General features: G+C 41.8%; 1 protein-coding gene across 1 annotated transcript in view; it reads right to left on the reverse strand.

Moving 5' to 3' along the window:
- Nucleotides 1-12,755, reverse strand: part of NRDE2 (NRDE-2, necessary for RNA interference, domain containing) — a 47,717-nt gene extending 34,962 nt beyond the window's left edge. Inside the window, exons 1-4 of the mRNA XM_061611945.1 lie at nucleotides 12,578-12,755; nucleotides 6,392-6,500; nucleotides 3,780-3,983; nucleotides 2,315-2,461 (exon numbers count right to left, since the gene is read on the reverse strand). Coding sequence (XP_061467929.1) covers nucleotides 2,315-2,461; nucleotides 3,780-3,983; nucleotides 6,392-6,500; nucleotides 12,578-12,656 — 539 coding nt within the window. The 5' untranslated portion in view covers nucleotides 12,657-12,755. The remainder of the gene's footprint in view (nucleotides 1-2,314; nucleotides 2,462-3,779; nucleotides 3,984-6,391; nucleotides 6,501-12,577) is intronic.
- Between the last annotated feature and the right edge of the window lie 1,631 nt (nucleotides 12,756-14,386).

A 14,386-nucleotide genomic window follows, 5' to 3' on the forward strand; every position in this document is an offset into this window, starting at 1 on the left:
TGGGGAAAGGAGGAAGGGAACAAGCATTTCTCAGGCAAACCCTTAAGAGCACGGCATCATCGTAGGCGTCAAAGCTTTGTTCTTGAACGAAGAGATATTACTTAGCATCTCTCCATGAAGTGTTTATACTGGCAATCTATAGAGCCTGTTTACTTCTCAGCCACCAAACATGCGGCACAATCCTAGTATATTAACTCAAAAAGTAAGTCCCATTGAGGATGCTTATTCCCAAATTAGTGAATCTTGGGAATCCAGCCTCAGATGTCAGACTTAGTGCTTATTCTTGCCATGCAGCCAGTTCCTGGACCTTTCTGAATGCCTTAGCTGCCTCGTTAAAAAGTTATGGGTGAAGAGACTGAGGCCTGAGAATGTAAAAAAGCCTTAAACTACATTTGGAACAGAACAAATCAAGCAAGAGTGTATTTCAGGGATCCTCAACCAAAAATTAAGATCCTCCGTGCCGCAGAGTGGTAAGCGGTGGTAACGCAGCCGAAGCTCTGCTCACGGCCGGAGTTCGATTCCAACGGAAGGAGGAAGTCAAATATCCGGTAAAAGGGGTCGAGGTCCACTCAGCCTTCCATCCATCCATGGTCGGTAAAATGAGTACCCGGCATGTGCTGAGGGGTAAAGAAAGGCCGCGGAAGGAACTGGCAATCCCACCCCATATATATGGTCTGTCTAGTAAACGTCGCAAGACGTCACCCTAAGAGTCGGAAACGACTCACACTATAAGTGCGGGGACACCTTTACCTTTACCTTTTACAGCCAAAAATTATTTTAAAGTGATCACCACAAATGGGCACTACAGAATAGGCTGATCCGCCTTGCCAATGGGTAGGGTTACCAGGCCACAAGCTGAAGATCAGTCCCAGATCATTAAGATTTCAGATGTATCAAGAAACAAGATAGTCAGTTTCTTCCACCCAGTCCTCTCCTGGTCCAGCCATGAACCTTGTTCCCTTGTCTGCTCTAACAAACCAAACTCTAGTTATGCTGTACAGAGGAGGGGGGCAGATGTCAAGGCTGGGACAGAAATGGGGAGAAGCTGCAGCTCACTGGTCTTCACATGCATTAGGAGATTTCAAGGTACACAGCAGATCTTTGGGCAAAAATGTAAAGTGTATATTTGCAATGACGGATGGTGTATGACTAATTCCTCTAGGCTGGGACCAGGGAGACAGTCTAGATAAGCACACTGAACTCAGTGTTGCCACAATCATCAGATGCTATCCCATCAGACTGTGGGCTCTGCAACTGTGGGAACTTCAGGAACTGAAATGGGACTCAGGTGGTGAAAAGTGAATGCAGCTCACTGAGTGCAATTAAGACATTTAGGAGCAAATTTCCTTCCGCATGCCAGCTGGATGCAAAGCATCGTTGTAGCACACATTAAAAATTACTAGAGATTCTCAAGGGATCATGTTATGTACAAGAAGTAGAGCCTACTAAAAACCACTTTCAGGGGTCACAGTCCCTTTTTACAAAATCCCAAATGATCAGCAGTTTATCTTGGATTTTTCCTTTGCTGCAGCTGATCGCAGTGCCAATGTGACAAAATGTTTTCTCTTCCATAAATTGAACAAACCACCACAAAGATGACACAGGCAATCAGATATGGAATCATGAGCACAAAGCGAGTTCCTAAATCCCAGTCTTCCCCTCTCTAGATGACAGAGCAGTTCTGCTTCACAACGCAGAGAGGAAGTGCAAGGCAAGACCATGCAACTTAAAATGGCAACAGCATGATGTTTCAGACAGGACACAGAGTACAATTTGGCCTGCTCAGCAGTCAAGTAATCTGTATGTGCGTCTATGGTGAGGAGTAGATGGCTGGGTCTACATTGGAGAGGAGTGCATGAGCATCCAATACAAGGAAATGACTGTGCGCTCACATCCAGCCAACGTCCAGCAAATAAGAGGGAGGGAGAGGGAAGGAAGAGGGTAATATTGGGCACTAAAGCTGCCACATATGGTCTCAGATCAATTGGTCCATCTAGCTCAGTACTGTCTACACTGAGTGGCAGCAGCTCTCCAGGGTTTCAGGCTGGGGACATTCTCAGCTGTACATAGAGATGCAGGGGGATTGAACCTGGGACCTTTTGCATGCAAAGCATGGGCTCTACCACTGAGCCACAGCCCTTTGCCCTTGCACAATGATTCCATGGGGACGGTATGCATGCAGCTACATACACAGAAAGTACGGATCATGCCCAAAGGTTTTCCCTTGCCACATACTTAATTTTTTTTTTTACGACCAATACATTTATTCAAAACCTTTACTGCTATCAGATTTCCTATGTGCAAATTTCATTACCTTGCAATGTTTCCTAGATACAGTGACTTATATTGCCAGTTGGCAGGATCTGGTTTCTTGTCTGTTCTGAATACATCTGCTGACAGACCCTGAATATCATCTAGCCAAATGGAGTGACTGCTCGCATTTGAAGCTTTGTCTCCTAAACTGGGAGGGAGGAGAAATATGAAGTAAAGATCAGTATTGGCTAAAAACAAAAGATTTAAGATTTTCACTTCCAATAATAAATTCCAAACCATCCCAAGCCTCAAGCATGCAGTAGTGAATGAAAAATGTACCCTTCCTTTAAGTTCCCAAAGCTGACTTCAAGAATCATGGATGGCGCTTAGCTTAGCCCAATAGGGCTTAACCGTTTCTCCCTAAATGTCACATGGACTGAAATGTTTTCCTTCTTAATCTTTCTTCTTTTTGAGTTAGTTGACATTGCACTGTGGGGTTGTAAGCAGACTTACCTTTCCTTAACTGTGATTTTAATAGTTAGTTGTACTGTGGCTTACTATTTTAAGGCACTCTGTGCTATTATTATGACTTTTTGTTTATACAGAGCTATTACAGTGCATGCAGTTTACAAAGCCGAAGTTCAGATGGAGAGTGAGTGTGTGAATTAAAGCAGCACTCACCAACTTGATGCCCTCCAAACACTACTGGACTACAACTCCCATCAACCCTGACTATTGGCAGAGCTGGCTGGGGTTGATGCAAGTTTTAGTCCAAAACATCTGGAGGGCCCCAAGCTGGAGATTGCTATTATCTGAAGAGCATAGTGAATCCTCAGTAAGGGAAAGAATTAAGAAGAAAAGTCTTCAGACTGATGTGGAAATGTAGGTAAGATTTACTAGCAATACATACAAACGTTCAAGAGGAAAGTTTTTAATGTGAATTTGAAAAGACAGACATCTAGCCTTAGAAGGACGACTTATTTATTTACCTTTTAAGGTAACTACTCTCTCAAGATAGCTCCTACACAATATTAAAAACACAAAATAACAAACTGATTACAAAAGTCATCACACAATATTAATAGTTATTTAGTATAAAGTACAATCAGAAACCTAATTTAGACCAGCATAATGAGATTAATTTAAAGTCTGCTAAATCAGTTACAAGCATCTAAAATCTTGAAAGTCTTAAGAGGCAGTAATGTTTTGCTAGTATTTGATTTTTACCTCTGCAAACCCTAGGATTCCCCAAACTTTGCTGATACCTCCTTCTTGTTTATGCAATTTCAGATCAGCAAACTCAAAGAATGAGTTTGGGATTAGTATGTAAGTGGGGATGGGGAACCTTTGACTTTGCAGATGTTGTTGGACTACAATCCTTATTATACCTGACCATTTGCCATGCTGGCTAGGGCTGATGAAAGTCCAAAAAAATCTGGAGGGGCACAAGTTCCCCATCCTTTGTATATGGCGTGATGAACTGATCAGGGCCCATATAAATTCCAAAATAAAATGTACTTACGTACTTCAGTTCTGCCCCCTTTTCATTATTTCTGTCATCTTTCACATCTTCAGCATCTGATTCAGATTCACTGGTACTCTGATGCTTTCTACTCTTTTTTACTTTTTTGTGGTCTCGCTGTTTTTTCTTTTTCTTTCTTTTCTTAGCTGATTTTTGGGCAATTTCCCTGGCTTCGCTTTCTCCCAGTAGCTCTAAGCTGGAGATTGTTCTGTTTATAAAATGAACACAAATTAAGAACAAAAACCACACCACTGACAATTACCCACAGTTCAATACTTCAAACTATGGAAAAAGACCCAACGGGGAATGCTAGAAATCTACTTTTTTAAAAAGATGGATGAAATCCATGTATAAACTAAACAGACTGAAGAGACATGAATTCAATAGTTAATTTATTCTAGAACATTTTAAAAAGTTCTTTTTAGCTAGCGTGTTGTTGAAGGTCAAAAATGTCACAATGGGCAGCTTCACTGTTATTTATTTATAGACTTCTTCAGCTACAACATTTCAGAGTCGCTAACAAAAGTTTTTTAAAAATATAAAACAGCAGCATCAGTTAAAAAAAAAAATGCCAAGAAGCTAGATTAAAATAATATGGAACACCATACCTGAAAAAGCTTGGACAAATAAGGGTCCCACTTGGTGCCAAAAAGGTATCAGGCTCAGTAAAAGGCAAGCCTTCCTGGGAAGGACATTGCACATATAAACTGACACAACTGCAGGTGGAGGGACCCAATGAAGGAAGAGCCTAAGAGGATGATCTTAATAACCAGGCAGGTATGTGTGGGAGAAAGCGGTCCTTAAAGTAACCTGGACCCAGATCATATAGGACTAGCCCTGTAATATTCCTCCAAACAATTTTTGAAAATGAAGAACAGCTCTGGGATGCTCAAAACAAAAGCAGAGGACATTGCAGGAGGGCTGCTTACATGGTCCCTGCTAACCATCGTCTACTCAGTGTCACTTCCCCACAACTTTACTATTCACAGGGAAAAGACTCAGGGGAGAGAAGTAGCTGGGAGGGGGGAAATTGAGCAGCTCTTCCTCCACTCCCAAGGTCAACCTCTCACTGCTACTTTTTTATTATTAATACACGGAACTGTCTGTCTCATGCAATTGGCCCAAAGTTATCACACTTTTAAACAGATTTCTGGGAAGAATCTAAGGAATTTTTGCTATATTGAAAAGAAAATTATGTTAACATTATTGTGAAATTCAATAGCCTACAAAAATTAAGTATGAAGCATTGTCCCCAATTCCCTTTCCCAACATTTGGGTCCCTTCATTCCTGAAATTAGCCATGGTGGCTGGGGCTGATGGGAGTTATAGTCCAAAAACATCTGGGGACCCAAAGGTTGGAAAAGACTGGCCTAAAGCCATGTTTTATTACATCTATAAAGATGATCATTGACTATTTATTTTGAAAACAAGCATTAACCTAAACATACTGGCTGTGATCCAAAGAGCTATGCATTCATAAACCAAGACTTTTCACAGACCCATCTTACTGAATAGGCTGTTGAACTTCCAGCACCTACTGAAGACTTTTCTTTTTATTTCAGCAGGCATTTTAACTGAATTCTGATTTTGTAGGTTTCAACTGATTTTTGTCTTACCATATTGAGTTACTTGTACAGAGCTTAGAGACCACTGTAATTAAGAGGTATATAAATTGTCAAAATAAAAATAAAATAAAATAAATAATGCAACCTCCTATACTCCAAAGCACTCTTTCCTAAAGGCAGGGGCCATTTCAGAGCAGCATTTGGGGACTTGCTTCCTGGAAAGTACGCTTGCAAGTGCTGCCTTAGAAATCTTAACTTGCCACCAGTGCAAGCTTTCTTCAACAGCTGCCTGCACTATCCTTGGAAATTTGGAATGCATGAAGAAAAGGCAATACAGACTACTTCTGACTATGTGCCGATGGGACAGAATTATATATGAACATTTGGTTGATGTCTACTCTTTTTTGTTCTTTGCATTTGCTGTTTTTGTTTTCTTTGTTGATGAAAAAACCTAATAATATATCTTAAATTGCTTCAAGTGGATACAATGATGGGTAGACATAAAAATATTGCCAAATCCCAGAGCAGTAGTTCAGTAGTATGGAGCTCAAAATAGACTGTACATCAAGGAGCTAGCAGACCAGCCCTAGACATAGTTAGGCATGGTTAAGCCCATCTAAGGTTTAGGCACAGCTAGCTATATAAGAATCAAAAAGATTCCCAGATAATAATATTTACAGTCATTAATGAGTGGCAAGCACATGTCTACAAAGGCAAAACCCTTTACGAGAAGAGAAAATGGCTCTCTGAATTACTTCTCACTAAAAAAGAGGCAAAATAATCCACCAACCCTGTAATAACACTGAACCATGATTCCTTGAAAGGCCCTCAAGAACATTCTGCAACAAGCGCAAAGTTCACTTAAGAATGAGAAATTTACTGTATCTATGGGGGGGGAGACTTTAAATAATTATCTTTGTGAGTTGATGAATATATACACAGGACATTGCTCCAACTATTATAAGCAACCGAGTTTGATCTGTAACACTGTCCACTTCCGTCTGCTTGCCTTTAATACATTACAAGAGGCTATTCTGAAAGAACACACTACCTCTGGAGCGGGGATTTGTCCGAGACAAGGTCTGTGACCTCTAAAGCTTGCTGGTGTAGTCTCAGTGCATCTTCATTGTGGAAGCTTGGGTTGGTTAGCCAGTTCAATGCTGCAGATACAAAAGACAGATTGATTTTTAAAACATTCCTCACTTTGTTTTTTAAAGCTGGGGATTTATCTTGTCAGCAGACAATATAGCTTCCAACAAATATGATTAGGACATAAATAATAAGAAAGTATTATAGTCCTTGAAAGTTTCCTAAAGCCAAGACATGGCTTCCACACACTGTCAGATATTCAAAAGTTAGATGTCTCCCACCTAATAGTAAAGATGGAATGTCTGTGAGAATGGTGCTAAGAACACTGACTATGCTATATAAATAGCAACAGTGGGAACTAGATGAGATGCCATGTCCTCTTCTTGTTGTAACGTTCCTGAAATACACAACATGATGCCATGGGCAACCAAAATGATCCAAGGGATGGAGCAACTCCTCTACAGGGAAAGTGCAGCATCTGGGACTTTTCAGTTTAAAGACAAGGTGAGTAAGAGGTAACATGACAGAAGTGTATAAAATTATGCGTGACATGGAGAAAGTGGAGAAAGAAAAGATTTTCTCCCTCTCTTATAACACTAGAACTCATTGACATCCAATGAAATTCAATGTTGAAAGATTCAGGAGCCAAAAGAAAAGCACTTCTTCACACAGAGCATGGTTAAACTATAGAATTCACTCCCACAGGAAGCAGTGATGGCCACCAACTTTAAAAGATTAGACAAATACATGGAAGACAAGGCTATCAATGGCTATCAATGTTGATAGATCTTCACTGGCTACCAGTGGTTTACCGGGCCCAATTCAAGGTGTTGGTATTGACCTTTAAAACCCTATACGGTTTCGGCCCAGTTTATCTAAAGGACCACCTCTAGTATCACCAATTGAGCCGCCTTACAAGATCAGCCACGCAGGATCTCCTCTCGGTCCCACCGGCCAAAACAGCTCGGCTGGTGCGGACCAGAGAGAGGGCGTTCTCAGTAGTGGCTCCCACCCTCTGGAATTCCCTCCCCTACGATCTTCGACATGCCTCCTCCCTGATGAGTTTTCGACGAGCGTTAAAGACCTGGCTCTTTGAGCTAGATTAGTTTGTAATGTTTTAACTGATGTTTTGATGTTAGTTTTAATTGATGAATATGGTTGTATTTATTGTATTGCACATTGTACTTGTTGCTGCTGTAAGTCGCCTAGAGTGTCCAAAAATTGGACAGATAGGCAACTAACAAATTAAAGTTTATTATTATTATTATTATGCTAGCCACGATGGCTATGCTCTGCCTCCATAGGTGGAGGTGTGTATGCTTCTGAATACCAGTTGCTGGAAACAGCAGGAGGAGAGGGTGCTCTTGTGCTTGGGTTCTGCTTGTGGTCTTCCCATAGGCATCTGGTCAGCTACTGTGAAAAAAGGATGCCGGACTAGATGGGCCAGCAGGCCATGAAGTTCTTATCACATTGTGCTTTTCCACACTTCCCTCCACCCAACAGCCAATAATGTGGAGCAGAGGCAGAGAAACACACAATGTGGTAACATCATGTTATGCATTTCAGTAACTAAATGTTACAGGAAGCAGAGGGAGAATGGGATAAAGGGTAGTTGTTGTTTTTTATTGCAAGCCTATGTCCAGCACAACATCTAGTTCCGCCCTTAGTGTTTGTAGGTTGTAGTCAGAGGGGCTGTAGTTCAGTGGCAGAGCACATATACTGCATGCAGAAGGTTCCAGGTTTGTTCCCTGGCATCTCCAGGTAATGCTGGGAAAGATTCTCCCCCCAAAAAACCCTGAACAGCCACTGCCAGTCTGTGTAGCCGATACTGAAGTACATAGACCAGCAGTCTGACTCTGTATAAGGCAACTTTCTATGTAATCACATATGTGAAAGACCCACTGAAATTATTAGGGCTTAATTCTAAGTAAACGCGGCTCAGTTTACCTGCAAGTCATATTGCTCTGTTACTTTTAGGAAAATTAAATTATTTTTCATTGCACAAGTGTTTGGCTATAATGCCATTGCACAGTGGATCAGGAGAAAATATTTAAAATAAGGCACGTGTTTCATGCTTATCACTCTGGCTTTTTAAATTAAATCCATTCCTTCACTATTCCCATCAGCTGTCCCAGACATAAAGATCTCTCAAGAATTTATTTCCATATATCTTTGCACAACACTTAGCACCAAGTCCTATAAATTATAATCAGGTTAGATTTAGTATTTGCAGAGAAGCCCTCTGAAGGTTTATGAGATGATGTCTGCATTATCACAAGGAACAGCCTGGTACATTTTCCTTTTGCCGTTCAGTGTGGGAAGGATGGTTGTATGGGTGCTGTGTTTCAGAGCTGAAGGAACAGGCTATCAATTTTCTTCAAGAAGTTACTGTGGGCCGTAGCAGCAGTCAACAGTGTGTACAGGCAGTTCGTTAAAAATTACAGGGGAAAATATCACATTTATCTATTCACAACTGAAAAAGAAAGTTGGCCTTTCTACTACATCAAAATTGGTGTTATATTACACGAGGGGCGGGGAACGTTTTTCAGCCTGAAGACTGCTTTACTTTCTGGAGGACCATACTCCAGGGTGGGCAGGGCCAGAGGAAAAAGTAGGTGCAGCAATGATTTTACAGGCTAGTTTCTACACATAGTAGACCACACACACCCTTATCTATCCTCCATTGAGGCAAGCAAGAGGCATTATCAGAATTCAATGAGACATTCCAGTCAGGCAAAAAACTAAGGAGGGTGCAAAGCGGAGCCAGTGAGGAGTATGGCCTGGGGAGAGTCTGGGCATTCATCCCCCAGCCTGAGGTTTCCCATCTCTGTATTAAATAATTTGCCTAGGCATTTGGATCTGGGATCTTGTATCACTTTAGGCTTGACTGCTATGCAAGCTTCCCAGCAGATGGGCCACTGCTGCTTACTGGGAAGGCAGTGGGGAGGAGGTCAGTGCAGTGCAAACACACCGGCAGAGCCAATTGGGCACTCCTGTCAGTACGTTTGCACTGCGCTGACCCCACCATCACCTCACCCTTCCTAGTAACAACAGCGCCCCTCCTGCTGGGAAGCAAACATAGCAGCTCCGCCCCACCTGATGAAAGGTGTCTGGGATTAGAGTTCCAAGTTATCTGTGGGCAGTTTATAGAATTAAATCTGGAATATATGATGAGAAACAAAAAATGCTACATTTCAAGAATGTCAATCATTCCCACTGCTTGTGGTGCTGGCTGACAACTTAAGTAAACAAATTAAAAGCTGAAATGAGTGCATGGGTCATTATTCCTCAATAACTGAATGGGTAAAAAAAAAAAAAAGCTCCTTAATTTATCTGCAGAGCAAATCATATAACATGCCAGAACCAAATGACTCAAAATTACAGTGCCTTGCAAAAGTAATCAGGCCCCTGACCAATGCTCTCATATTACTGAATTACAAATGGTACATTGTAATTTTGTTCTGTATGATATTTTATTTTGAAACACTGAAACTCAAAATCAGTTATTGTAAGGTGACATTGGTTTTATGTTGGGAAACGGATGTAAACACATCAGCTTTCACAAAGAGATCTTCAGTTGACAGAAGCAGTCAGCACTATCTGTTTTATAAAATGATGACAGTGGCTTAGACACATTTTATGTATGGATAACCAGGGTCTAGAGAAAACTATTTTGAAAGTCAACACCACATACTATGGTGGCCTCAAGGAAGTCTCCTGCCTGAAATACGTTGTGAAGAATGAACTGGTGAATTTGAAAATGAATTGGACAGAAAATACTCCAGACACCAATGTGACAAAGAGCAGGAAACAACAGGATCTGCTGTATCTTTTATTTCAAAACAGGGTAACTAGCAACATTATGATCCTCAAATTGTGAGGGGAATGTAGACTCAACAACAGCTCCAAAAGGAGAGCACTCAACACCATTTGCTGCAGTAACTAGTTGCCTATTTTGTGCTGATCAGAATGAATTTTGATGGGAACACATGGCATGTGATGGCATAAGAACATAATGTTAGAACACAAGTCCTGCTGCATCATGTCAAAGGCGCATCTTGACCAGCATTCTGTTCTCACCGTGTCCAACCAGATGCCTGTGGGAAACCCAGCATAATGTTTAATGATCAAGTCTAGTATTGCAATAATTATATGAAGGAATTTTTCCCAGCTTAGAAGCATTTATGTGCTTTGCTTGTTTGCTACATCTAGGGATTAAAAAATTATTTTCAGACCTGTTCATTCTTTAAATATTTAGTTGGTTCGATCTGTGCTTCTCTCTTCTAAGAAGCTCAAGACTACTTGGGGTTTCCAGTTTATCTATCTAGGTACAGGTCAGGCTCAATATGAGTTTCAGAAATGAAACTGTATGGCGTCAGTCCATTCTTTGGGAGTTCAACTTACTGAAATAAAGTGTGAAATTAGTTTATAAGGCACAGATGCAAAAGCAATATTTCTTCTAAAAGTGAACTCAGGTGATTGAGTGCCTTTTAGTGTGAAACCTAAAGAAGCCACTACATAATTCAGGACACCCGGGAAAGCCAAAGTACAGACATTTGAGAATTAAAAGAAAATTACATTTTTAACCCACTCCCCTCACTCACTCACTCACTCACACAAAAATGCCTGACAATAACTGTGAACCTGCAGCATTTTGATAGCAGTTGACGCTACAACTAGGTGAGCGAGAGGATCTAGAGAAACCAAGTCAGACCAATGGTAACATGACAGTTCAGGATAACAAGTGCAGGTAAGGAGACATGGTGGATGCCTGCCTCAAAGCAGTCCCCTGCAGACTTGTAAAAGCCCAAACATCTTTTGGAAGGTTTTCTTATTGATGTATTGTGGGAGGGGAGGGGAGGGAGTTAGCATATCTTTTGTGTCTTCCATTTTAACTGGCTATTTTATTTAGGGTTTAATGTCGTGTTATTCACATACAGATATTGAGAAAGCTAAAGCAAAATAATAAGAGCCAGACACCAATGTAAGTCACTTTACATGGAACCAAGTCCCACAAAAATCAACAGGAGTTGCAGGTCAGTTCTGTCCTGAATGCTGGAAAATTCAGGACAACCAAAAGAAAGCACTTCTTCACACAGCGAACTATGGCATTCACTCCCACAAGAGGGACTGATGGCCACCAACTTGGCTTTAAAGAGGATCAGACAAATTCATATAAGACAAAGCTAACAATGGCTACTAACTGTCTAACTAACACTGTCTTGAGATACCAGTTGCTGGGAAATGTAGATGGGAAGAATGCTGTCACATCCAGGTCCTGCTTGTGGGCTTCCCATAGGCATCTGGTTGGCCACTGTGAGAAAAGTGCTGGACTATTTAGGCCTCTGGCAGATCCAGCAGGGCTCTTCTGATGTTCTTAAGCATATGTACTCCGAACATAAGGGCCTACTGGATCAGGCCAGTGGCCCATCTAGTCCAGCATCCTGCTCTCACAGTGGCCAAACAGATACCCATGAGAAGCCCACAAGCAGGACCTCAGTGCAAGACCACTCTCCCCTCCAGCAGCTACCAGCAACTGGTTTTCAGTAGCATATTGCATCTGACTATGGTGGCAGAGCATAGCCATCATGTCTAGTAGCCATTGATAGACTTAACCTCCATGAATTTGTCTGATCTTCAAATAAGTCACTTATTAACATTATTATTGCTATGTCCCTGACCTCAGTACATCCCTTGTCTTTTTAGCCAGCTTGGGGCTGCCACCTTACAGAATCTCTTGTGTTTTTCGTTGGCCTGTTCCAGCAAAGCTCTTCTTAGAACAAGCAGCACTCAGTCTGCTCAGACAGGGAGACCTGAAGGGTGAGTGCGTGTTTGCACCTGTATTGCGACTGGGGAGGCTGTTGCCCGCTTATATTCCACTCCCCTGTGCATCAGCATCACAACGGAAGGAAATGTATATCTGGATATACGGTTAATGAGCCTTTTAAAAACACCCGCAAAGGTCTGTCTGAACAAGCTCCTATCTCTCTAGAAGGGAAGGGGCACGTTCCCGCAGAAGTGACTTTCGATATCAGCACACGAAGCCAAAGCAGGGAGTCGGTTCAAAGAGGAGGGACTTCCAGATCCAATAACATGCCGGAGGATCAGCCCATCAGGGCAGACGGAAGTGGTGGAAGGAGTTCGTTACCTCTTTTGCAGCCCTCGCTCTCGCTCGCTAGTGTCTCCTCGGGTTTAGCAGCGCCCGCAAAAGCAGGGAAAAGAGCCATCGCGTCAGCTCACGGAAGACTCGGCGGCGGCCGCCGGTTCTTTACTCCCGTTCCTGCCAAAGAGACCGCCTTGAGCGAGACAAGATGGCGCTACCGACTTTCCCGGGCATGCTGGGAAATGTAGTTTCGCCTGGCTTCATTCCCAAAATGGCGTCGGCTAACACCAAGGCGGCCATACTATGCAATGTAAACTATATTATGAACGCCAGGATGGTTGTGGTGTCAACAACACCACCGCCTTGTTAATGGTCACTGTAAATATATTCCTGTTATGTAATTGTCACTGCTTCTTCTTTATGCTTCTTTTTTCCTCCGACTTCACTCCTCCCCATCGACCCCTGTAAATATGCGTAGATGTTGTTGTTATGTGCCTCCAAGTCGACTACGACTTACGGCGACCCTATGAATCAGCAATCTCTAAGAGCATCTGTTATGAACCACCCTGTTCAGATCTTGTAAGTTCAGGTCTGTGGCTTCCTTTATGGAATCAATCCATCTCTTGTTTGGCCTTCCTCTTTCTCTACTCCCTTCTGTTTTCCCCAGCATTATTGTCTTTTCTAATGAATCATGTCTTCTCATGATGTGTCCAAAATACGGTAACCTCAGTTTCATCATTTTAGCTTCTAGTGATAGTTCTGGTTTAATTTGTTCAAACACCCAATTATTTGTCTTTTTTGCAGTCCATGCTATGTGCAAAGCTCTCCTCCAACACCACATTTCAAATGAATTGATTTTCTCTTACCCGCTTTTTTCACTGTCCAACTTTCACATCCATACATAGAGATCGGAAATACCATGGTCTGAATGATCCTGACTTTAGTGTTCAGTGATACATCTTTGCATTTGAGGACCTTTTCTAGTTCTCTCATAGCTGCCCTCCCCAGTCCTAGCCGCCTTCTGATTTCTTGACTCTTGTCTCCTTTTTGGTTAATGACTGTGCCAAGGTATTGATAATCCTTGACAAGTTCAGTGTCCTCATTGTCAACTGTGAAGTTACATAAATCTTCTGTTGTTATTACTTTAGTCTTTTTGACGTTCAGCTGTAGTCCTGCTTTTGTGCTTTCCTCTTTGACTTTCATCAGCATTCGTTTCAAATCATTACTGGTTTCTGCTAGTAGTATGGTATCGTCTGCATATCTTAAATTATTGATATTTCTCCCTCCAATTTTCACACCTCCTTCATCTTGGTCCAATCCTGCTTTCCATATGATATGTTCTGCGTATAGATTAAATAAATAGGGTGATAAAATACACCCCTGTCTCACACCCTTTCCCATGGGAAACCAGTCGGTTTCTCCATATTCTGTCCTTACAGTAGCCTCTTGTGGAGAGTATAGGTTGCGCATCAGGACAATCAGATGCTGTGGCACCCCCATTGCTTTTACAGCATTCCATAGTTTTTCACGATCTACACAGTCAAAGGCTTTGCTGTAATCTATAAAGCACAGGGTGATTTTCTTCCGAAATTCCTTGATCCGTTCCATTATCCAACATATGTTTGCGATATGATCTCTGGTGCCTCTTCCCTTTCTAAATCCAGCTTGAACATCTGGCATTTCTCGCTCCATATATGGTAAGAGCCTTTGTTGTAGATTCTTGAGCATTACTTTACTTGCATGGGATATTAAGGCAATAGTTCGATAATTACTGCATTCCCTTGGGATCCCCTTTCTTTGGAATTGGGCTGTATATGGAATGTTTCCAGTCTTTGGGCCATTGTTTAGTTTTCC

Source organism: Rhineura floridana, chromosome 2 (genome assembly GCF_030035675.1).
Source record: "Rhineura floridana isolate rRhiFlo1 chromosome 2, rRhiFlo1.hap2, whole genome shotgun sequence".
Classification (NCBI taxonomy): Eukaryota; Metazoa; Chordata; class Lepidosauria; order Squamata; family Rhineuridae; genus Rhineura; species Rhineura floridana.